Source organism: Oncorhynchus gorbuscha, linkage group LG16, assembly GCF_021184085.1.
Source record: "Oncorhynchus gorbuscha isolate QuinsamMale2020 ecotype Even-year linkage group LG16, OgorEven_v1.0, whole genome shotgun sequence".
Lineage (NCBI taxonomy): Eukaryota > Metazoa > Chordata > Actinopteri > Salmoniformes > Salmonidae > Oncorhynchus > Oncorhynchus gorbuscha.
The window spans coordinates 8,924,860-8,950,567 of NC_060188.1; the positions used below are offsets into that span (position 1 = coordinate 8,924,860).

At 46.3% G+C, this 25,708-nt stretch overlaps 1 protein-coding gene across 1 annotated transcript in view; it reads left to right on the forward strand.

Moving 5' to 3' along the window:
- Positions 1 to 25,708, forward strand: part of LOC123998970 (voltage-dependent P/Q-type calcium channel subunit alpha-1A-like) — a 250,420-nt gene that overhangs the window by 219,274 nt on the left and 5,438 nt on the right. Inside the window, exons 44-50 of the mRNA XM_046304259.1 lie at positions 2,460 to 2,563; positions 6,721 to 6,824; positions 7,286 to 7,421; positions 12,963 to 13,076; positions 13,354 to 13,377; positions 24,548 to 24,764; positions 24,961 to 25,283. Of these exons, the coding sequence (XP_046160215.1) occupies positions 2,460 to 2,563; positions 6,721 to 6,824; positions 7,286 to 7,421; positions 12,963 to 13,076; positions 13,354 to 13,377; positions 24,548 to 24,764; positions 24,961 to 25,283 (1,022 nt within the window). The remainder of the gene's footprint in view (positions 1 to 2,459; positions 2,564 to 6,720; positions 6,825 to 7,285; positions 7,422 to 12,962; positions 13,077 to 13,353; positions 13,378 to 24,547; positions 24,765 to 24,960; positions 25,284 to 25,708) is intronic.

The window sequence follows — 25,708 nt, forward strand, 5'->3', positions numbered from 1 at the left end:
CCAGGGGTTTAGTTCATACAGCACTACTGTAGGTCAGAACACTCCAGGGGTTTAGTTCATACAGTACTACTGTAGGTCAGAACACTCCAGGGGTTTATTTCATACAGTACTACTGTAGGGCAGAACACTCCAGGGGTTTAGTTCATACAGTACTACTGTAGGTCAGAACACTCCAGGGGTTTAGTTCATACAGTACTACTGTAGGTCAGAACACTCCAGGGATTTAGTTCATACAGTACTACTGTAGGTCAGAACACTCCAGGGATTTAGTTCATACAGTACTACTGTAGGTCAGAACACTCCAGGGGTTTAGTTTATACAGTACTACAGTAGGTCAGAACACTCCAGGGGTTTAGTTCATACAGTACTACTGTAGGTCAGAACACTCCAGGGGTTTAGTTTATACAGTACTACAGTAGGTCAGAACACTCCAGGGGTTTAGTTTATACAGTACTACAGTAGGTCAGAACACTCCAGGGGTTTAGTTCATACAGTACTACTGTAGGTCAGAACACTCCAGGGGTTTAGTTTATACAGTACTACTGTAGATCAGAACACTCCAGGGGTTTAGTTCATACAGTACTACTGTAGGTCCGAACACTCCAGGGGTTTAGTTTATACAATACTACTGTAGGTCAGAATACTCCAGGGGTTTAGTTTATACCGTACTACAGTAGGTCAGAACACTCCAGGGGTTTAGTTCATACAGTACTACTGTAGGTCAGAACACTCCAGGGGTTTAGTTCATATAGTACTACTGTAGGTCAGAACACTCCAGGGGTTTAGTTTATACAGTACTACTGTAGGTCAGAACACTCCAGGGGTTTAGTTTATACAGTACTACTGTAGGTCAGAACACTCCAGGGGTTTAGTTCATACAGTACTACTGTAGGTCAGAACACTCCAGGGGTTTAGTTCATACAGTACTACTGTAGGTCAGAACACTCCAGGGGTTTAGTTCATACGGTACTACTGTAGGTCAGAACACTCCAGGGATTTAGTTCATACGGTACTACTGTAGGTCAGAACACTCCAGGGGTTTAGTTTATACAGTACTACAGTAGGTCAGAACACTCCAGGGGTTTAGTTTATACAGTACTACAGTAGGTCAGAACACTCCAGGGATTTAGTTCCTACAGTACTACTTTAGGTCAGAACACTCCAGGGGTTTAGTTCATACAGTACTACAGTAGGTCAGAACACTCCAGGGGTTTAGTTCATACAGTACTACAGTAGGTCAGAACACTCCAGGGGTTTAGTTCATACAGTACTACTTTAGGTCAGAACACTCCAGGGGTTTAGTTCATGCAGTACTACAGTAGGTCAGAACACTCCAGGGGTTTAGTTCATACAGTACTACAGTAGGTCAGAACACTCCAGGGGTTTAGTTCATACAGTACTACAGTAGGTCAGAACACTCCAGGGGTTTAGTTCATACAGTACTACAGTAGGTCAGAAACACTCCAGGGGTTTAGTTCATACAGTACTACTTTAGGTCAGAACAATTTGGAGAAATACATACAGGAGTAGAAGGAATGCACAAGTGCCAAAGCACTAGTTGCTATGTAGATGTATTTTATATGAAAGGAAGCATGATTTACAGTATAGGTAAAGGCATCTGGGTCAGGTGTGTTATAGCTACTCACCAGATTGCTAATTGTACCACATTTGACCAAAATGCACAGGCTTCTGTGCCCTGCTAATAACGTTCAAACCAAATTTAAATCAATTGTGTGGCAAAGCATGCTGGTGAACGTTGTGCAGAAATGGCCAATAGCATAATGCTGGTGAACGGTGTGCAGAAATGGCCAATAGCACAATGCTTGTGAACACACTTTTTTGAACTGGACTTTAGGCCCTTTTATTGTGAAGATGTGATCTGCTGTAGAAACCTGGAAATGACTCTCTTTCAAAGACTGTTATTGCACTTTTTTCTTTTCTGAAGCTCTGTTTTGTTTATGTGTTTGGAGATAACAAAGTACAAGGTCCAAATTGAACTTAGTACAACATGTCCACCTTCTATTGAGAAGTAGAGGGGGAACCATCGTTCCTGCCTCAGAATATCAAAACAGCATCAAAACAGCCCCAGCAGTTCTGTTGGTACTGTCCAGTCCTCTACCAGGTCCCCCATCTACACAATGAAGTGGTCTTGAGTCTTGTCTTCTGATTGAAGACCATCAGTCAGTAGAAAAACAGATATGTCTAGAAAAGATGTAAAGAAAGACAGACTACAGTTAACCAGAGAAAGAGAAAATGTGACACATGATCATTTTTTAGTCCGAGTCTGTTTGTGAAAAGACTATCAGCTCTGTGTTCGTGTATATGTGTGTATTTGTCTGTGTGAGTGTGTGTCTCTCTCTCTGTGTGCGTGCCTCGTCCCCTCTACTCCCATCCCTCTCGCTCAGGGTCCCATACGTAGTGGTCTAATCGTGCAGGGTAACTTGTCCCTCTCTCAGCAGCAACAGACCTGACGGTGGGGAAGATCTACGCTGCCATGATGATCATGGAGTACTACAGGCAGAGCAAGGCCAAGCGCTCTCAGGCGCGGCTAGAGGCGGAGCAGGTACAACTACTGTCCCTAGGAACCATCCCCAAACCTTCAGACCACGCAGACTGACTGAGGGCAGAGTCAGACTGACTGAGGGCAGAGTCAGACTGACTGAGGGCAGAGTCAGACTGACTGAGGGCAGAGTCAGACTGACTGAGGGCAGAGTCAGACTGACTGAGGGCAGAGTCAGACTGACTGAGGGCAGAGTCAGACCGACTGAGGGCAGACCGACTGAGGGCAGACCCGACTGAGGGCAGAGTCAGACCGACTGAGGGCAGAGTCAGACCGACTGAGGGCAGAGTCAGACCGACTGAGGGCAGAGTCAGACCGACTGAGGGCAGAGTCAGACCGACTGAGGGCAGAGTCAGACCGACTGAGGGCAGAGTCAGACCGACTGAGGGCAGAGTCAGACCGACTGAGGGCAGAGTCAGACTGCTGTGCCGCTAGTACAGGGGTCAAAGCAGAGCTGTGACAACCCATAACCACGCCCACCCACAGTCTTACTATAGCGTTTACTTACTACGTTATTGTAAGGTCACTTGTTATCATTGACCTCACCTGGCTAAAGGTTAGAGGTCAAAGGTTAGAGGACAAAGGTTAGAGGACCACTGCCATTGGGTTTACCCACTCTATTCTTGCCTTTCTGTGTTCTTCCATCCTCCCTTCCTTCCTAACTCTCTCTTCAGTTAGTCGGTATAAAACTCTGTGAGGCCCTCTGATGGACAAAGTATGTCACTGGTCCATGTTATATTACATTTTTACATGATATTATATTATTGCTAGAGCATCTGTACAGAAAACCAGCAGATTTATATTTCAAGCACAATTATATAATTCTGAATCACAATTATTTCTAAAGAAGAGGCACTTTTCTTGCTATAGAGAACCCTCTCAATCATCTTTGAATTGGTTTGGGCTGGGTTTCTTTGTCACAGCTCCGGATGGCGAAGACTGTACAACGTTAATGTACATTCGTCACCTAAGCCTGTTCCTCTTTATCCTCCCTTTCCCTGGCTGTGAATCCACTGCTGGTGATGATGATGATGCTTGTCTTCCCAAGCCTTTTAGCCACACCCTGGCCTTGGACTGTTGCCCTACACCCTGGACTGTAGCATTGCACTGTAGCCCCCTATTCCCTGTTGACAGAGAGAATGCATATACCACCAATACAATGGATCTTGTGTTTATGTAGTCACATGTGAAGCCACTGATGATAAAACGTTCAAATTGTAGCAGTATTTGTAACACACTTACAGAAACATTTTAAGTGTAAAGTAAAAGATGACGTTTTAAATTACGGAGATGTTTTTATTTTGTTTTATTTGTATTTCTCACGCACACACATACACGGTTTCCTATTTTACAGACAGAGTCCTACTCCTCCTCTCCTCCTACTTCTCCTCTCTCACTGCACTCTAAGCATGCCACTTTCCCTGCTCTGCTATGGCCTCCTGCTACCACTCTCTATACACAACTCTCAGCCATGTCAATTCCTCATGACTTCATTTCTGCCATCTGGCATTCCTTCCTTGTAGGATAGCACAAGGAAGAGGTTGGCCTTGAAGGGTTAGTCACTAAATTCAAAGTTTAAACAGTGATCCTCTTTTTCTCTGACACATGATGTGAAGGGTGTGAGAGAGGCAGGATATTGAAAGATCTAGGAGTTAGTTGAGAGAGTCTGGCTCTGTCTGAGCTTTAAAAACTGACCTCAAGTCTGCCTTAGCCATGTGTATAGATATACGTACATGCGTTTTGAAGAGTTGGTTGGATGGGACCTACAGTATGAGTCAGGGGATAGTTTGATTGGACAAGTCACAGGAACACCTCAGGAACATGATGGAGCTATCTAAGAAGGATACCATCTAACCAACTGTAGAAACCACCCTCTATCACTTGTCAAACTACAATGGAAGACTCATAAGACAAGCTGAGAAGACTCCAGAGTTGGTCGCCCCATACTTAGAGTCAAGTCATTGACCATTTGACCGTGGCCATGTCATATCCTTGGTCTTCATTCACAACCACAACCATACCACCCAGCTGGTCCTCGTGCTTTTACTCTAATGCTCCCAAGGTGTACTTACCCGTGACCACAAACATGTACAGAGGACAAACACTCACACACTGGAGTTTCTTGGGCAACGAATGTTATGTTATCAAACTTTTCAGACTCTTCAGCATGCTCACATGACATGTCACAGCCTGATGACGATAATTGATGGTGTCACTGCAACATCCTCATCCAATCGTCGCCCATCCTGCTCACTAGCCAATGTCTGCTCTGCTCTGCCACCCTTTACCCCTACACATCCGCTCCCCTCCCCCTGTACCCCTCTCTACACCTCCTCTTACTGAGCTGCCCCTCCCCCTTGCACCCCCACCTCTCTTCCCCTCCTTCCCAACCCCCACCCCTGCTGCTACTTGCTTAAAGAAGGACAGGAGCAGAGGACTTCCCCCCACCCCTGCTGCTACTCCCCTTTCCCACCTCTCTTCCCCTCCTTCCCACCCCCACCCCTGCACCCCCACCTCTCTTCCCCTCCTTCCCAACCCCCACACCCCTGCTGCTACTTGCTTACAGAAGGACAGGAGGAGTGGACTTCCCTCCCCCTTGCACCCCCACCTCTCTTCCCCTCCTTCCCAACCCCCACCCCTGCTGCTACTTGCTTAAAGAAGGACAGGAGCAGAGGAGTGGACTTCCCTCCCCCTTGCACCATCTCAGACAGTATTATTACCATAGTGTTAGATAAGGAGAGACATAGTGAAGGGTAGCATCCATCCCAGTGATGAGCGTTTCTTCCCTGCATGATTCCAGGTAGAGCTTGTTGCCATAGATAAGCATGTGCATCATGATGTGAGACTAGGGGTGGGACCTGGAGAATGGGAATACCTTTGCTTCGAACGGTTCAGGTTCGGACAAGAACTGTTCCAAGTGTTTAGAAATGACGATTGGACAAATATTGTTTGTGTGCTATTTCCTTGTATGACCTGGAACCTTCGTGATCCATCCACTTTAAACTTGACCCTCCATGGCTCGTGAAATCCTTAAACCAAAACAGCTACTTACCATTGATAATCCGTTCCAGCTAGCAAGTATATACAGGCCCAGGAGTGGCCCACTGCCGGCACGGTTTATGGCCCACAGCTGGAAACCAAATGCTGCCCAACAACATTTTGCCCAGATATCTTACGGACATAAAAGTAGCAGTTTGTCAGTTTTAAGTGGATGTGTAATAACTGAATGACACTATATGTGGTTATTTTCACCTACACTGAGAAAATCAGGTGCTATCCAGAACCTAAAAGAGTTCTTAAGCTGTCCCCATAGGATAACCATTTGATGAACCCTTTTTGGTTCCAGATGTAACCCTTTTGGTTCCAGGTAGAACCCCTTTGGGTTCTATGTAAACCCCTTCTACAAAGGGTTCTGCCTGGGACCCAAAACGGTTCTTCCTGGAACCAAAAAGTGTTTTCCGATGGGGACATCCAAAGAACCCTTTGGAACCCTTTTTCCAACAGGTCTACTCCCAGTCCTCGTCTTCCTCTCTCTTTTTCATCCTTCCTCTGTCCCTCTTTGTGTCCCCTTTCTCTCTCGATATATTCACTCGCATGGACTTCTACCTCTATTCTTTCCTTTTCTCATCCTCTCCTCCTGTCTTCCTGGGTTGTGTATTGAATGGCACCCTTTTGATGTTATAGTGCACTTCTTTTGAATCAAAGCCTAGGTGAAAATCAGAAATAGTGTGTCATTTGAGATGTGTTCCTATGAGCAACATGCAAATTGTCTGATCAGATAAAAAATACTGTAGACAAAGACCTTAATTAATGCCAGACAAATCCAGACCTCTTTGTAGCATCCAACAGAAGACTTCCAAATCCATAGCTAGGTACTGTATACTGTAGGTCATATACAGTGGCTATGGCTCTGGTTAATGCCCTTCATTCATGATGACCTGGAAGTAGATGATTCATTGGCATGAGCCTTCCATTCTCACATTTACAGCAGGACTCCAACTCCCCTCCCAGAATGCGCTCTGGCTCAGTCAGCCCCTGCTGACTGAAACCCTCCCTCCTCCCTGGATGCTGTGACCTGCTCTGAACTCACTTTCTTCTCCACCTTCCCCATTTCGTGTATGTCTACCTTAAAGCCGGCGGCCATGTTGTATCTCACACAGAATCGAACGACATTACTGTTTCAGCGCGTGGAGCCGCCCTCCCCCATCCAGGATGGGCCTCTCTGCCTCCCTCCTACCCAGCCGGCAGACCCCGTCAACACCCTGTGAGTAGACCCCCCCAACTCTCTCTCTGGGTCTCTCTCTGTCCTCTCCCTCTCTCTCTGTTTTCTCTCTCCCTCTTTCTCTGCAGCCAGAGGGAGGATGGGTAGTGGCTCCACAGGTGGAGTGTCATCCACGAGAAGGAGGAGCAGGACGACACGCTGGGCAGACACGCCTTGTGTGTAGAGGACCTGTGTGTGTGTAGTGTGTTCAGAAAGGCTGGTGTATGGGTTTGTGGGGATGAGTGCATTCAGTTAGCCTCATACAAGCGCTGAATGCAAGGGTCTGATGAAGGTGATGTATATGGAGCCTGGTTTGTGTGTGTATGCATGCATGTGTCCGTGTTTGCCTATCCGTGTGTATATATGTCCTGGGTCTGACTGTGTGTGTGTGTTGTAGACCGGTGGACGGATGGGGCGTGAGTGTGTGTGTGCAAGGGGTCTGTCTGACTGTCTGTGTGTTGTAGACCGGTGGAGGGGGGGGTTCCAGAGAGCCAGTCGTGGGTGACAGTGCGGGCTCAGGAGATGTCCCAGAGAGTAGGCAGCTGGAGTCCTGAGGGACAGCACTCTGAGGATGGCCTGGACAGCAGGCATAACTCGCAGGTAACACATACACACAGGTGCGCGCACACTCACACACTCACACACACACACACACACACACACATACACACACACCAGCCTCAAGAAGAATCCCTGGACAACAGACATAACTCAGAAGTGCATATACACGCACATGCATACGCACAAATACAGATCAATACAGTATGTGCATGTAACATGTACAGTATGTCATTGCACACAAGAACACACTAATAAATGGTTCCCAGTAAACATGAAATAGTGATTTTCTTTCATGCTATTCATGTTTCATGTTGTCTGAACATCCACATCATTTCATTGGACTGGTTCATATAGAGCTGGTGTCCTGGTGCTCTTTCCTTACAGGGTATTTAGGGTCATCATTGTTGAATCGTACACAGAGTCACTGCTGGCTCTGTTTTATTCCTGCCTATTGTCCAATTCCATATGGTCCCTACAGCTCCTCTCCCCTATAGGCACTTAGACAGATCTGAAAGGTCTATAGGTGTAAGCAATACAGCACATTCATCTAATGGCTTTGAGTCATTACTAATCCTTTCAGATCTACATGAAGGGCCCAGGAGTTAGAGTTAGAGTTATTGGGAAAATGTGAACATGATGGTTTCCCTATAACCTGCCCTGATTGGCTATGCCTGCTTAAACCCTCCCACCATTCACATCCCATACCCATCTATCCTCCTCAGCCCCCAGGCCCACATCCCCCAAGCCCTCAGCCCCCAAGCCCTCAGCCCCCACACCCTCATCCCCCAAGCCCTAAATAACATAATATTATCAAAATCTAAATCCGTCTGTTTTTGTTGTATTGGCTGCGTCTCAATCCACTGGATATGCCATGTCGACCATGTCGGCCTTCTGCATTTGCGGTGGAAAGTGGCAGAACTACAGCACTGTTTGTCAGACCAGGAGACATCCCAAAAATCGGTCTTCTCACGATGGTGTAGTGTCCAAATGATGGTGTTCTCCGTTTTGCTTTACGACACCCACAAGTGTCACTGGACTTGTCTGAAAGTAACCCAGTACAGGTTTAAAAAAGGAATTGAAGTATGCTATATATATACAAAAGTATGTGAACACCTCTTCAAATTAGTGGATTCGGCTGTTTCAGCCAAACCCGTTGCTGACAGGTGTATAAAATCAAGCACACAGCCATGCAATCTCCATAGACAAACATTGGCAGTAGAATGGCCTTACTGAAGAGCTCAGTGACACTGAGCTCAGTGAAGAGCTCAGTGTCACAGTGGCTTTCAACGTGGCACCGTCATAGGATGCCACCTTTCAAACAAGTCAGTTCGTCAGATTTCTTCCCTGCTAGAGCTGCTCAGGTCGACTGTAAGGGCTGTTATTGTGAAGTGGCAATGTCTAGGAGCAACTATGGCTCAGCCGCAAAGTGGTAGGCCACATAAGCTCACAGAACGGGACCGCCGAGTGCGGACGCGTGTAGCGCGTAAAACTCGTCTGTCCTCGGTTGCATCAAGTTCCAAACGGCTTCTGGAAGCAACGTCAGCACAAGAGCTGTTCATTTTTTTATTATTGTTATTTTTTATTTGTTTTAGGGTGTAGATCAGCTTTAATATTCCAGATAGATTGTAGCTTCCATCAATGTAATTGTATGCATCAGTTCCAATCCCCCATATGTTTTTGGGTAAATATAAATATATATATATATACTGTATATATATAGTGCCCATCAAAGGTTCGGTTTGGACACACCTACTCATTCAAGGGTTTTTCTTTATTTTTACTATACATCAAAACTATGAAATAGCACATATGGAATAATGTAGTAACCAGAAAAGTGTTAAACCAATGAAAATACATTTTAGATTATTTAAAGTAGCCATCACATGCCTTGATGACAGCTTTGCACACCCTTGGCATTCTCTCAACCAGCTTCATGAGGAATGATTTTCCAACAGTCTTAAGGAGTTCCCACATATGCTGAGCACTTGTTGGCTGCTTTTCTTTTACTCTGCGGTCCAACCCATCCCAAACCATCTCAATTGGTTTGAGGTCAGGTGATTGTGGAGGCCAAGTCATCTGATGAAACACTCCATCACTCTCAGTACTAGTACCCTCCAAGCTTGTCATCAAGCTCGAGACCCTGGGTCTCGACCCCGCCCTGTGCAACTGGGTACTGGACTTCCTGATGGGCCGCCCCCAGGTGGTGAGGGTAGGCAACAACATCTCCACCCCGCTGATCCTCAACACTGGTGCCCCACAAGGGTGCGTTCTGAGCCCTCTCCTGTACTCCCTGTTCACCCACGACTGAGAGGCCACGCACGCCTCCAACTCAATCATCAAGTTTGCGGACGACACAACAGTGGTAGGCTTGATTACCAACAATGACGAGACGGCCTACAGGGAGGAGATGAGGGCCCTCGGAGTGTGGTGTCAGGAAAATAACCTCACACTCAACGTCAACAAAACTAAGGAGATGATTGTGGACTTCAGGAAACAGCAGAGGGAACACCCCCCTATCCACATCGATGGAACAGTAGTGGAGAGGGTAGCAAGTTTTAAGTTGCTCGGCATACACATCACAGACAAACTGAATTGGTCCACTCACACAGACAGCATCGTGAAGAAGGCGCAGCAGCGCCTCTTCAACCTCAGGAGGCTGAAGAAATTCAGCTTGTCACCAAAAGCACTCACAAACTTCTACAGATGCACAATCGAGAGCATCCTGGCGGGCTGTATCACCGCCTGGTACGGCAACTGCTCCGCCCACAACCGTAAGGCTCTCCAGAGGGTAGTGAGGTCTGCACAACGCATCACCGGGGGCAAACTACCTGCCCTCCAGGACACCTACACCACCCGATGTTACAGGAAGGCCATAAAGATCATCAAGGACAACAACCACCCGAGCCACTGCCTGTTCACCCCGCTATCATCCAGAAGGCAAGGTCAGTACAGGTGCATCAAAGCTGGGACCGAGAGACTGAAAAACAGCTTCTATCACAAGGCCATCAGACTGTTAAACAGCCACCACTAACATTGAGTGGCTGCTGCCAACACACTGACACTGACTCAACTCCAGCCACTTTAATAATGGGAATTGATGGGAAATGATGTAAAATATATCACTAGCCACTTTAAACAATGCTACCTAATATAATGTTACATACCCTACATTATTCATCTCATATGCATACGTATATACTGTACTCTATATCATCTACTGCATCCTTATGTAATACATGTATCACTAGCCACTTTAACTATACCACTTTGTTTACATACTCATCTCATATGTATATACTGTACTCGATACCATCTACTGTATCTTGCCTATGCTGCTCTGTACCATCACTCATTCATATATCTTTATGTACATATTCTTTATCCCCTTACACTTGTGTCTATAAGGTAGTAGTTTTGGAATTGTTAGTTAGATTACTTTTTGGTTATTACTGCATTGTTGGAACTAGAAGCACAAGCATTTCGCTACACTCGCATTAACATCTGCTAACCATGTGTATGTGACAAATAAAATTTGATTTGATTATTGGTCAAATAGCCCTTACACAGCCTGGAGGTGTGTTTTGGGACATTGTCATGTTGAAAAACAAATGATCGCTGCAGAATGCTGTGGTAGTCATACTGGTTAAGTGTGCCTTGAATTCTAAATAAATCACAGACAGTATCACCAGCAAAGCAACCCCACAACATCACACCTCCTCCTCCATGCTTCACGGAGGGAACCACACATGCAAAGATCATCTGTTCACCTACTCTGTGTCTCACAAAGACCAAAAATCTCCAATTTGGACTCGTCAGACCAAAGTACAGATTTCCACCGCTGTAATGTCCATTGCTCGTGTTTCTTGGCCCAAGCAAGTCTCTACTTCTTATTGGTGTCCTTTAGTTGTAGTGTCTTTGCAGCAATTCGACCCTGAAGGCCTGATTCACGCAGTCTCCTCTGAACAGTTGATGTTGAGATATGTGTCTTACTTGAACTTTGTGAAGCATTTATTTGGGTTGCAATTTCTGAGAATGGTAACTCTAATGAAATGTTCCTCTGCAGCAGAGGTAACTCTGGGTTTCCATTCCTGTGGAGATCCTCATGAGAGCCAGTTTCATTATAGCGCTTGATGGTTTTTGCGACTGCACTTGACGAAACTTTCAAAGTTCTTGACATTTTCTTAATTAACACTTTTTTGGGCTACTACATGATTCCATATGTGTTATTGCATAGTTTTGATGTCTTCACTATTATTCTACAATGTAGAACATAGTAAAAGTAAAGAAAAAAACTTGGAATGAGTTGGTGTGTCCGAACTTTGTACTGGTACTGTATATATTTCTTTATATATACCTAAATCAAAAAGCTAAATGATCCATGGTATGACCATCTTAAAACAATTCCATGTGTTAGCTTGGAATTTTAGAGTTTAAATTTGAACTTAAATGGGGTAGGGGTGTCCCAGGGATACCGGATAGCACGGGCCAAGCCTTCAGCCCCCAAACATTCAGCCCCCAAGCCCCCTGTGCTGAAGCCCCTTGTACCGAAGCCCCCTGCACCGAAGCCCCCCCTGCACCGAATCCCCCCCTGCACCGAAGCCCCTTGCACCGAAGCCCCCTGCATCGAATCCCATTGCATCGAATCCCACTGCACCGAAGCCCCTTGCACCGAAGCCCCCTGCACCGAAGCCCCCTGCACCAAAGCCCCTGCACCAAAGCCCCCCGTGCCGAAGCCCCCCGTGCCGAAGCCCCCTGCACCGAAGCCCCCGCACCGAAGCCCCCTGCACCGAAGCCCCCCGCACCGAAGCCCCTACATCGAATCCCACTGCATCGAAGCCACCGGCACCGAAGCCCCTTGCACCGAAGCCCCCTGCATCGAATCCCATTGCATCGAATCCCACTGCATCGAAGCCCCTTGCACCGAAGCCCCCTGCACCGAATCCCATTGCATCGAATCCCACTGCACCGAAGCCCCCGTGCCGAAGCCCCCTGTACTGAAGCCCCCTGCACCGAAGCCCCTGCACCGACGCCACCTGCACCGAATCCTACTGCATCGAAGCCACCTGCACCGAAGCCCCTTGCACCGAAGCCCCCCGTACCGAAGCCCTTTGCACCGAAGCACCCTGCACCGAAGCCCCATGCCTCAGCCTCAGCAGTTCCTGCTCTTGATCCAAGTCCTAGCTCCTAGACCACAGCCGTAGCCCCTCGCACTAGATCTAAACCTAGTCTTAAACCTTCCCCCGTCCCCATTTCCCAGTCTCTCCCACACTACACGACATGCTACTGTACACCACAGGAAGCTGCTGAGGGGAAGATGGCTCATAACAATAGCTGGAACGGAGCAAATGGAATATCATCAAACACATGGAAACCATGTGTTTGATGTATTTGATACTATTCTATTAATTCCAATCCAACCATTAACACGAGCCCGTCCTCCCCAATTAAGGTCCCACCAACCTCCTGTGCTGTGCACATGACATTCACCCACACTCATGTGGGATAAAGGATGACAAACACACCATTGTCCCCGTCATATTCCTTCATCACAGTCACGCCTGCTCTCACTCTATTTTGCAGACGGTAGAGATGAGAGAGATGGGGCGTGACGGTTACTCGGATACCGAGCACTTTCAGCCAATGGAAGGCCACGGAAGGGCCGCTTCCATGCCACGCCTTCCAGGCGACAACCAAGTGAGCACCCCTCATTTCCTCTCCTCCCTCCCTCTCGCTCCCTCTAGTTTTCCATCTCCTTGACTCAATCTCCACGATAAGCTACATGACTCGAGACACACAAAGACTAGAGACAGACTATTTATAATCCAACACAGTGCATAACAAAATACTATAAACATTGCTGAAAATGGACACATGACACTTTCAAGCATATTTGTTTTTATAAATGCTTGACGTGATATCATGCATTTTGACGATAGCTCCCCTTTCTATGCTGTTGAAATATCGCCCATAGGATGTTTGCCAGACAGACTTACAGGTAAGTCTTACAGACTACCGTACCAAACACCCCAACACCCCACTCTTCCTCCCCTCTCCTCTCCTCTTCTCCTCCTCTACACTCATCCCCTACTGCATGGAGGTGTGTTACTGTGGTTGTCCCTTCTCATCCAGTACCAAGTCATCTCTGCTATATTGTCACACACACACTCTTTGTTTAAGGTAGTCCATCGTATCCGATGATGACTTCCACTAACGCTTGTGGGTTCACTGATGACTGTATAATCTGATGCGGGATGCACACTGTTGCCACAGACAGAGCACACAAAGGCCTGTCCTGTTGAGGCCGGTGAAGTCATGGTCTACGTTCAGTCCTTTTTTCCTCGGTCAACTGCACTCCAGGGCAGAGGCCACGCCAGGTGGAGCGTTCCGCAGCAGTCTGGAGGGAGGCAGAGTTTACCCCACACTTCTATAGTGATGTCTTAGGTTGGGTCCTTTAGACATTTTCTCTGCCCACCTGAAGAGCGACGGCCCAGTTGTAGCTGTCCGTACAGCGTACTTTGCGGCAGGCGGTCCTCTGGCGTCCGGATGGCATCGCCGTGCCATCTAAGCTGGTGGTGTGTGATGGATGCTTCAATACTCATGGAGCTGGTTTTCTGTAGGATCTCTGAGTGCGGAACAAGGTCCTGCCAGGTCACTTTCAAAGTGTGTTGAAGGCCTTCTATGTGAAAGGACTCCGGTTGTTTCAAGTGTCGGCTGTAGACTGTACATGTTTCACATCCATAAAGGAGTGTAGATACACACACTGCCTGGTAGACTGCAACTTTGGTGTGGAGGTGCAGGTTGCTCTTGTCAAAAACCTTCTTCCTTAGCAGTCCAAAAGATGACAAAGTCTGTTTGACCTGATTCTGGATATCCTGGTCGAGGGGATGCTTCCAAGATATTTAAAATGTGATATAATTGGAAGTGAGGAGTCTGAGATGGAGAATGGAGGTGTTTCAGGCGGAGGATCAGATGACCACTGACATAGGACCTCTGTTCTTGGGATGTTAAAAGACAGCCCCATTAGGCTGTATGCTCTTACAGCTGCTCTGAGTGTGGCTTGTAGAGCTTCTGGGGTATGTGCCACAAGAGTGCACTCATCCGCAAACTGGAGCTCAGGTACTTGTTAAGCTTTGAGCTTCGTGGCAGCTTGGAGCTTCCTAATGTTGAAGAATTTTCCGTCCAATCTGAAGTCCAGGGTCACCCCACTCTCTGTTTCCATGTCCTTGTGCAGGACTGCTGTGACACAGGAAGAAGAGATTGAATAGGACCGGCGCAAGCACACACCCTTGCCTCATACCAGTACCAATTCTAAAAGGGTTCAGACTCCTGACGGCTAATTCTTACTCTGGCCACCATCTTCTCATGGATCTGATGCAGGACGTTCACACATGCCCCAGTGCAGCCATACTGCAGGAGGACCTTCCAAAGGAGTTCACGGTGTACTGCGTCAAAGGCTTTGCAGAGATCCTGAAAGGCCATGAACAGGTCTTGTGTCTGTTCACTGAACTTTTCCTGCAGTTGGTGTGGACTGAAGATCATGCCCACCATGCTTCTGTTCTTTCTGAAGCTGCACTGGGACTCCGGTAGCAGATCTTCAGTGATGGTGTCGTGATTCTGTGGTGGAAGACCTTCACCAGGACTTTGACAGCAACTGGAAGGAATGATACGTCCCTGCTGTTTCCGCAGATGGATTTGCCCCACTTTGATCGGGATGTGCTCTTGTCTCCATATCTCAGAGAGGAACATGCAAACTGCTCTGGTACAGAGATACCCCCCAGTTTTAGGGATGGAGTCAGGTCCAGGAGTTTAGTTATTCTTCAGTGACCTGGTGGTGGTGCAGACCTCAGAAAAGGTGGGTGGGAGATCAAGGCTCTGGATGTTGGGCAGTGTTGTGAGCTCCTCCAGGTCTGAGTAGTCAACTGGGCTGGTTTAAGAGGGCTTCACCTCTGGACTATCGTAGTTTGGTCCTTTATGAGAGTGGATCCATCTGCACTTCTTAGGGGACAGAGAAAGCAACTTCTTGGGTTGTCTTCGGGGCATCATACAACTTGTGCATGTTTTATCTGTCCCCACCAGATTGAATTTCTTGTGCTTTGGAGATCCACCACTCATTTTGTCATAGAGTACTCTGTCCCTACTTCCGCTGCCACACACACACACACACACACACACACACACACACACACACACACACACACACACACACACACACACACACACACACACACACACACACACACACACACACACACACACACACACACACACGTACATTCTTCTGCCCTCATAACTACCACTGCTGTCAGAAGTGTTCCTTCTGTAGCTCAATTGGTAGAACATGGCGCTTGTAACGCCAGGGTAGTGGGTTCGATTCCCGGGACCACCCATACGTAGAATAAATGCACACATGACTGTAAGTCGCTTTGGATAAAAGCGTCTGCTAAATGGCATTTATTATTATTATTAGAAGATAAGAACTATCTAAATCATTCTTTCTTTCCCTCTTCTCTAATGGTTTTGCTATTAAGGTGACTTGAAATATGGGGTTTTGTTTCAACCAGGTTTGAATTTGAAATCATGCCCAACTACCAATGATCTAGTGTCATTTTGGGGTCAATATTTCTTTGAGAAGGTATTGATCAGGTGGTCTAGTAGTGTACTGTCATGCTCAAACTAAAAAAGATATAGTAAATAGGATACTGCTATCTTGAAACAAATGCTGCTGCTATATATATATGTGTGTGTGTGTGTGTGTGTGTGTGTGTGTGTGTGTGTGTGTGTGTGTGTGTGTGTGTGTGTGTGTGTGTGTGTGTGTGTGTGTGTGTGTGTGTGTGTGTGTGTGTGTGTGTGTGTGTGTGTGTGTGTGTGTGTGGTCCAGTCTTCTTTCGTACTCTTGTGTGTCGTAAGTTGTGCCTTTACACTATACTTCACTGTACTGTTGTTTTTGCCCTAGTAGCATGGTGTGTTGTTGCTGTGGTTTAGATGGTAGTGTTGTTGCCATGGTGACCCTGTCTATAACACTGTCTCTGGCCCTCCAGTGTCTGTGCGCTACTGTGGTAAGTGTTGTTTCTCCCCTCACTGCTGCTTTTGTGTCTAACCGGGTTCTCTCTCTCTCTCTCTCTCTCTCTCTCTCTCTCTCTCTCTCTCTCTCTCTCTCTCTCTCTCCTCTCCTCCCTCTCACCTCCCTTTCTTTTTGGGTTATCCCCACCCATATTTATCCCCCTCTCCATTTCTCCCTCGCTCTCTGCTCATGCCTCCCCCATTATCTGATTTTCACCCCCTCCCCTTACCTTCTTCACCTCTCCCTTCACTATTTATTTGCGTATCCATCCCTCTCTCCTTCCCTGTCCCTCTGTCCTCTTCTGTGTGTCTGTGTGTGCCCTACCTGTGCTGTATCCATGGCTGTGGTGTGTGTGTCTTCTCTGTGCTCACACAGCAGCGAAGGAAAGGGAGGCAGCGTGGAAATAACCTCAGTGTATGTACCCTGTCTTCCCCATCTCTCCCCCTTTTTTCTCTCTCACTCACTGATTCACTCACTCACGATAACCATTTCTCTCTTTCTCTGTCTGTCTCCATCTCTGCCTCTCTCTCCTCATGTCATCTCCTAACATGCTTGTGAATTTCTAAGTCAGTTAAACACAAGTTTCTTTGCTGATTCAACTGGATTTCATAAGTTCAGACAATTTGATTAATTAGTCATCTGAACTTTTTTTGTCAACACAGCAGTTATGTTGCTTCAGTTAATTTGACTTCATGGTTAGCCGATTCAACTTGATTTCATAAGTTTAAGAAGATTGCAACTCAACAAATGTTGTTGACTTGGCTATATTAGTCATTTTGACTGAATCTCAATATGTTTTTGTACAGTGTATGTCTCCCCCTCTCCCTCACCTCTCTCTCTCTCTCTGTCCTCTCTCTGAGTTTATCCATGTATGTGTATCTGGTGTCTTTCCTCTGGTTTCTCTCTTTTCTCAAACAAAAAGTTTTGTTCTCCCCTCCTATTTGTCTTTGACTCCCTGTTTGTTGACACATAAGACTGACTGATTGCAGGGTAGGAGCTTCAAGCTCTGATTCTTCCACTAACCGATTTCAATTCAGTTCGAATCGAATGTGTTTTATGGCATGATCACTCAAATGCTAAAACATAAATTGACCCCTATCATCTGATGTAGATCTTATCTGAAAAGATTGGTTACTGTATGTACACTGAGAATACAACAAATGAGGTGGGAGAATGTTTGGTGGGAGATTGTTTGTTTATTTTATTCATGCCAGCAAAGCAACTACACAACACTAAACAATACATTAATTGCGCTATAATGGTGACAAACGCTGCCGACAAACTGTCAAGGCCTACATAAAGCTGTCCCAACAGCAGAGTTTTCTTTTCAGCACCATGGAGTGAATCCTTACCGTTGTTACACCTGGCTATCAGTGGAGCCTCTTGTCTAGCAGCGAAACAGTTCATTCAGCCTCATTTGCTGCCATTTAAAGAAACATAACTGACATGGCTGACTTGCTTACTGGCAATTGAGAGGTACAAATTATGGCATTTTTTTATTTTACCTTTATTTAACCAGGAAAGTCAGTTAAGAACAAATTCTTATTTTCAATGATGGCCTAGGAACAGTGTTCAGGGGCAGAATGACAGATTTGTACCTTGTCAGCTTGGGGGTTTGAACTTGCAAACTTCCAGTTACTAGCCCAATGCTCTAACCACTAGGCTACCCTGCCGCATTAGGGAACAATGGGAGGCAATCCGTAATTTTGAATACGACATTAATGAGCGAGCTAAGTCGGCGTAGTCAATATAACTATTTGTTCAGCGACAGAAATGTACACCGACAGAATTCAGAACAAGGGCCGTTCTTACATTATTTACCCTGTACACCAAGTCAGAACCGTAGGAAAAATAGAGGGGACATATAAGCCTAGTTAAATAAAGGTTAAATAAAATAATAAACAAATAAAAAGCAGACAATTATGATGACATTTCCCTAAAACAGGGTATAGGCTACATGTGCACCACCAAGTCAGAACAGTAGGCTAAGTTATTGAGGGAAAGGGACAAAATGATTAAAGTGAGGCACATGGGCTACTAACAGCTTACTACACAATATACACTTAGTATTACTTTATTAACTACAGTATACATATCTCCCTGGCATATTACATCATTTATGCAGCAGCATACAATACATTTTTGGACTCACCGTTCTGCTGTGCTCACTTGAACAGGAAGGTGGCTCGGCGGTCCTTCTTGTGGGCAAATTTTGTCATGAAACATTGTCATCAAAGTCTGGCTTTCTCTGGATTTATGGTGCTTTCAAGACAACTGGGATTTGGCAAAAACAAGGCAGAATCATGACGTCAGTGATCTTCAGGTCTGAGCTCTAGAAAGAGGCCCGAGTTCCCGACTTGGAATTCTGAGTTGGATGACCGTTCAAAACGTATTTTCCCAGTCAGAGCTCCTTTTTTCCAGAGTTCCCAGTTGTCTTGAACTCACTGAAATCTGACATTTCGGGGTTCCGAGTTGCCAGGTGTTTTGAACGCGGCAGAAGTCATGCTGGATTGACAACATGGCCAATGTATTCAACCTTTTCTGGCCCATGGTGTTGCGTGTGAATGTTTATCCTTTTAAGCTTGGAAAAGAGACCCTTAAACCTAGACTTGGGCCACAAACCCTTTCCACCGAATAGCAGGCAGGGGAAGCAAAATAGTAATTGGTTTGCAACATTTATATTTAGCCACGGATTCCTTCCAAACCTCTCATTGTTGAATTTACGATTTCCAACTTGATTTGTAATGTTTATGTCCAATGGCTGATGAGCACCGATATGTTTTATCTATAATTTCCTTTCATATGACAAAGATCGAAAAGGATTTGCCTGTAGATTGTCGACGTGATTCATGATGATGACTTGATCAGTCCAATCAACGCTACGGTATATATAACTTGATTTGACGTCATTTTATCTGTGACCAATGACCTTGAGGCCTCTTGGATGGGCACTTCTAATGTAAATCTATGGCAGCACCCAAGGCGGCCTGAACTTTCTAGCTCTTGCTGTAGATTTTGCGATGACGTAGTGTCCCCATGAGTGATGGAACACTGAGCAAATCACGGCGCAACTGGAGAAGATTGCCAACCGCTATGCTCTGTATTTTCAGCTGGCTGCCCCACCCCCACAGAAAGCACTGACCAATCCTGAAACACCTGCTGTGTTTTGGAGCTGCCTTACTCAAGAAAGCAAAAAAGAGACCATGTTTGTATGCAGCTTTATTAACACCTCTTGGAACTACCCATCCCGGATCCAGGAGAATTGTCATCAACTACACTAATTAGCATAGCGCAACGGTCACATTTTTTTACTAGAAAATATTAATATTCATGAAATCACAAGTGAAATATAGTGAAACACAGCTTAGCCATTTGTTAATCACCCTGTTATCTCAGATTTTGAAATTATGCTTTACAGCCAAAGCAAGACAAGTGTTTGTGTAAGTTATCCATAGCCTAGCATAGCATTATGTCCAGCTAGCAGCAGGAAGCTTGGTCACGAAAATTAGAAAAGCAATCAAATGAACCGTTTACCTTTGATCTTTGAATGTTTTCACTGACATGACTCCCAGTTAGCCAGCAAATGTTCCTTTTGTTCCATAAAGATTATTTTTATGCCCAAAATACCTCTGTTTGTTTGTCACGTTATGATCAGAAATACACCGGAAATTGCGGTCACAACAACGCCGAGAAAAAAAATCTAATTATATCCATAATATCGAGAGAAACATGGCAAACGTTTTTTATAATCAATCCTCAAGGGGTTTTTCAAATATCTATTCGATAATATATCAACCGGGACAATTGGCTTTTCAGTCGGAGCAAGAGGATAAATGACTACCTCTGTCTTTTATGCAAGAATCACTCTGAGAGCCCTCAGCTGGCCACTTACGCAATGTAGTCGTTTACACTCATTCTTCAACATAAAGGCTTGAAACTAAGTCAAAATTCTGTAGCCATCTTAGGGAATAACTGGAAAAATGAATCTGGTTGATATCCCTTTCAATGGCCAATAGGGGGGCATAGGAAGACAACGGTTTCAAAATAAGAGGCACTTCCTAATTGGATTTTCCTCAGGGTTTCGCCTGCAATATCAGTTCTGTTATACTCACAGACAATATTTTGACAGTTTTGGAAACTTTAGAGTGTTTTCTATCCTAAGCTGTCAGTTATATGCATATTCTAGCATCTGGTCCTGAGAAATAGGCGGTTTACTTTGGGAATGTTATTTTTCCAAAAATAAAAATAGTGCCACCTAGTTTCAAGAAGTTTTAAATCAAACTATTTTTTTATATTGTTTGCAAACTGATATGTGACACGTATTAATGCCAAAAAAAACAGTCAAAACAGGCAAAAGATATAGAAATATACAGATGGGCCTCAAAACAGGCAAAAGATATAGAAATATACAGATGGGCCTCAAAACAGGCAAAAGATATAGAAATATACAGATGGGCCTCAAAACAGGCAAAAGATATAGAAATATACAGATGGGCCTCAAAACAGGTGGGGTTCTGAGTTGCACCCTCTCTTTTGTACCCCCCAGTTCTTGACCCAAACTGGTGCGCCTGGCACCTACTACCTTACCCCGTTCAAAGGCACTTAAATACTTTCTCTTACCCACCCTCTAAATGGCACACATACACAATCCATGTCTCAATTGTCTCAAGGCATAAAAATCCTTTAACCTGTTTCCTCCCTTTCATGCACACTGATTGATGTGGATTTAATAAGTGACATCAATAAGGGATCCTAGCTTTCACCTGGTCAGTCTATGTCATGGAAAGAACAGGTGTTCTTAATGTTTTGGATACTCGGTGTCTATGCAAAATATAAGCAATATGGCAAAAGATAGCTCCACCCAGATGCCCAAAACAGGCGGATAAACCAGATGGATTTTTTCCATATTACTTACATCTTGCCTGGTGAATGTGATTATGCAGAGGTCAGGATGTTGGAACAAGGCTAATTTACTTCCCTTTAGTCCTTGTGCCAAAACAGCGGGTGGGGTCAAGGTGTTGATTTGGGATTGGCAAACTCTGCACCCTCTCTCTGTCTCTCTCTCTTCCTGCTGCTGCTGCTCTGTGTTGGGTGTACAGGTGATGTGTGTATCATGCATGTGTGCTTGGCAAAACAGGCAAAAGATGATGTCATCAATGTGCTGCTGTATTGGTGTTGGTGTTGCATGCATGTCAGGAGTATGTGTGCCCTTGTTGGAGTGATTTTGTGCGTGTGTGCATGCATGTGTGTGTTTGCGTGTGTGTGTATGCTTGGTGAGTGTGTTTGTTGTGTGTGCTTGGTGTGTGCTTGGTGTGTGTGTGTGTCCATGTGCGTTTGTGTGTGTGAGGGTATCCTAGCTACACACTGTCTGCTGGTTTCAGTCCATTATCATCTATTCTGGTTTCAACCTGGAATACCAGGGGAGTTAACTCTACATCCATATGATCCCTTCGTTCAATAAAGAATCGGAAACCAGCAGACACTGGCGGACTAGTACTGAGCTGGCCTGGTATATACAGTATGTACTATGCAGGTGTGTACCAGTAGCATTATAGACACTGTCCTGGTGTCCAGCAGCCCTAGGAGGTCAGAGCGGTTCCCCATGCCCCAGAAAGAGAACTCCTGAGGGTGGCTGAGGACTCGGGACAGCTCCTATGTGCACGCTGGCAGAGGGGGCTGGCAGAGCCTTGTGCACAGCCTGGATTGTGTTATGATTTTGGGGGAGGGATTGGGTGGGGACGGGGTGGGTTAGTCTTTTGGGGGGATTAGGAGATACTGACCTATCTTTCCAGATGAAGTCCTGGATGCATGTCAGGCATGGCCTATTGCCTCTTTCATCTCCCTTTCTTGTTTGTCTTCGTCCTCTTCTCTTTTTTCTCTCTCGATGTCTCTCTTTCTCTCTCTCTCAAAACAGGCTCTCTCTCTGTCCTCAAAACTCTCTAGAAATATACTGCCTGAGGCAGCATGATGTATATATGATACTAATACAGGCATGTGTGTGGAACAGTATGGGGGGGGTGTCATGGGTTACCTGGTGCCCACTTCTACAAGGTTATACTGTATATGGTAGGAATGTGAAAGCACACACATGTAAAAGTCAGGTAAACAACTATACAGTATATACACAGACACACACAAGTCGACAAGAAAGTCTACATTCCTCCATTTCCCCATTATATCTGGAGACAATAGAAAGGAGACATGAGGAAAGTAAACCTGAGAAGCCTGCTGTGTGACTACTCTCCTCCTCTCTGTCCACTCTCCCATCATCCCTCCCCGTTTCTCTCTCTTTCTCCATCACACTCTCCCATCATCCCTCTATCTCTCTTTCTCCATCCCACTCTCCCATCATCCCTCTCTCTCTCTTTCTCCATCACACTCTCCCATCATCCCTCTCTCAATTGTCTCCATCAAAATCACTCTCCCTTCATCCCTCTTGATGTCTTTTTGACTCCATCCCATCTCTCCCATCATCCCTCTCATGGAAAGAACAGGTGTTCTTAATGTTTTTACTCCATCCCACTCTCCCATCATCCCTCCTCTCTCGGATAAACCATCCCACTTTCCCATCATCCTCTCTTGCCTGGTGAATGTTTATCCATCCCATGTCTCCCATCATCCCTCTCTCCTCTCTCTCTCTCTTTTTCCATCCTCTCCCACTCTCCCATCATTCTTGTCTGTGCTCTGTCTCAATGTGCTCCTCTCTCTCTCTCTCTCTCTCTCTCTCTCTGTCTCTTGTCTCTCTGATGTCTCTCTGCTGCTCTCTTGGTGTCTCTCTCTGTCTCCATCCCAATCTCCCATCATCTCTCTGTCTTTCTCCATCCCACTCTCCCATCATCCCTCTCTCTCACTCTCTGCTGGTTTCAGTCCATTATCATCTATTCTGGTTTCTCCATCCCACTCTCCCATCATTCCTCTCTTCAATCTCGGAAACCAGCAGACACTGGCGGACTAGTACTCTGGCCTTTCTCCATCCCACTCTCCCATCATTCCTCTCACTGTCCTTTCCAGCATCCCTAGGAGGTCTCCCATCATTCCCCAGAAAGAGAACTCCTGAGGGTGGCTGAGGACTCTCAGCTCCTCTGTCTCTCTGGCAGAGGGGGCTGGCAGAGCTTTGTCATCCTGGATTGTCCCATCATTTTGGGGGAGGGATTGGGTGGGGACTCTTAGTCTTTCTTAGCTTACTCTCTCTTTCTCCATCCCACTCTCCCATCATTCCTCTCTCTCTCTCTTTCTTGTTCTTTCTCCATCCCACTCTCCCATCATTCCTCTCTCTCTCTCTCTTTCTCCATCCCACTCTCCCATCATTCCTCTCTCTCTCTCTCTCTCTCTCTCTTACCTGGTGCCCACTTCTCCATCCCACTCTCCCATCATTCCTCTCACTCACAAGTCGACAAGAAAGTCTCTTCCTCTTTCTCCATCCCATCTCCCATCATTCCTCTCTGTGTGACTCTCTCTTTCTCCTGTCCACTCTCCCATCATTCCTCCCCTTTCTCTCTCTTTCTCCATCACACTCTCCCATCATCCCTCTCTCTCTCTCTCCATCCCACTCTCCCATCATCCCTCTCTCTCTCTTTCTCCATCCCACTCTCCCATCATTCCCTCTCTCTCTCTTTCTCCATCATCCCACTCTCCCATCATTCCTCTCTCTCTCTCTCTCTCTCTCTCTCCATCCCACTCTCCCATCATTCCTCTCTCTCTCTCTCTTTCTCCATCCCACTCTCCCATCATCCCTCTCCATCCCACTCTCCCATCATTCCTCTCTCTCTCTCTCTTTCTCCATCCCACTCTCCCATCATCCCTCTCTCTCTCTTTCTCCATCACACTCTCCCATCATTCCTCTCTCTCTCTCTCTCTCTCTCTCTCTCTCCCATCATCTCTCTCTCTCTCTCTCTCTCTCTCTTTCTCCATCCCACTCTCCCATCATTCCTCTCTCTCTCTCTCTTTCTCCATCCCACTCTCCCATCATCCCTCTCTCTCTCTCTCTCTCTTTCTCCATCCCACTCTCCCATCATTCCTCTCTCTCTCTCTCTCTCTTTCTCCATCCCACTCTCCCATCATCCCTCTCTCTCTCTCTCTCTCTTTCTCCATCCCACTCTCTCAGACTATAACAGATAATAGTCCTATGAAGCGCTCGGCCTCCTCCCTTGGTCAAAGTCGATCTGGGAGGGGCCAGAGGGAAAGGGGTGGGGCCGATGATTATGCAATGGAGTATGTGATCCCCGAGGAGGGCGGAGCACCGAGGCAAAGCCACCGACGCCGCGACCGAAGCCACCGGGCCTCTGAGCGGTCACTGTGTCGATATACAGACGCAGATACAGGTCAGAGACAGAATGAGTGTGCATGCGTTGGTCAGGAACGGTTCAGAATGTGTGTGAGTCAGAGAGTGTGTGAGGAGAACGTGCTTAGTTCCCTGAGTTGTTACTGTATCAAAGTATGTTTGATGTTGTCATGTTGTCATGGTTACAAAGACACTAGAGATACCATGATGACAACAATAACTGACCTCCATTCCAGCAGGACTGGGCACAGACTTGAGCACCACCACTCAGTCAGGTGACCTGCCACCCAAGGAGAAGGACCGTGACCGCGACAGAGACCGCAGTAGGCAGAAAGATCGCAAACACCACCACCATCACCACCACCATCACAGCGGCTCTGTGGACAAGGAGCGCTACACACCAGACCGCGCCGACCGGGGGGGAGAGCACGGTGGTCACAGACAGCCCCGAGGAGATAGAGACCACGACCGGGATAGGGACCACGACCGGGATAGGGAGCACGACCGTCGCTGGTCACGGTCACCCAGCGAGGGCAGAGAGTGCATGACACACAGACAGGTGGGCATCTATGATGTGTGTCAACATTGAGCCACCTTCCTAACTGTTTTAGCCTCAGGTTCTCCTTTTAGTTCTACCTTGAGTGTCTCCCCCATCTCCTTGGCCTAAATATCTTTAGGTGGCTGACTGTCTCTTGAGTTTCCCTTTTTGACAATTCCATACATTGTCTATTCATTAACTATTGTTGTTTATAGGATTCAGCAGTTTAGACACACACTTACACACAGAGGTGATTGGTTAACAACCTAGATTCAGATAAGAGACAGACTGAACAAGGCAACAACACTGAAAGAGTGCATTGTGGGTACCTTCACAATCACCATTTTGAGGCCTACTGTGTCAGATCTGATCTCTTTTCTTTTCTCCTGTTGTTTTTGTGTCCTCTCTTTATTCTTCATGACTCATCGCTTTTCTCTGTTTTCTAC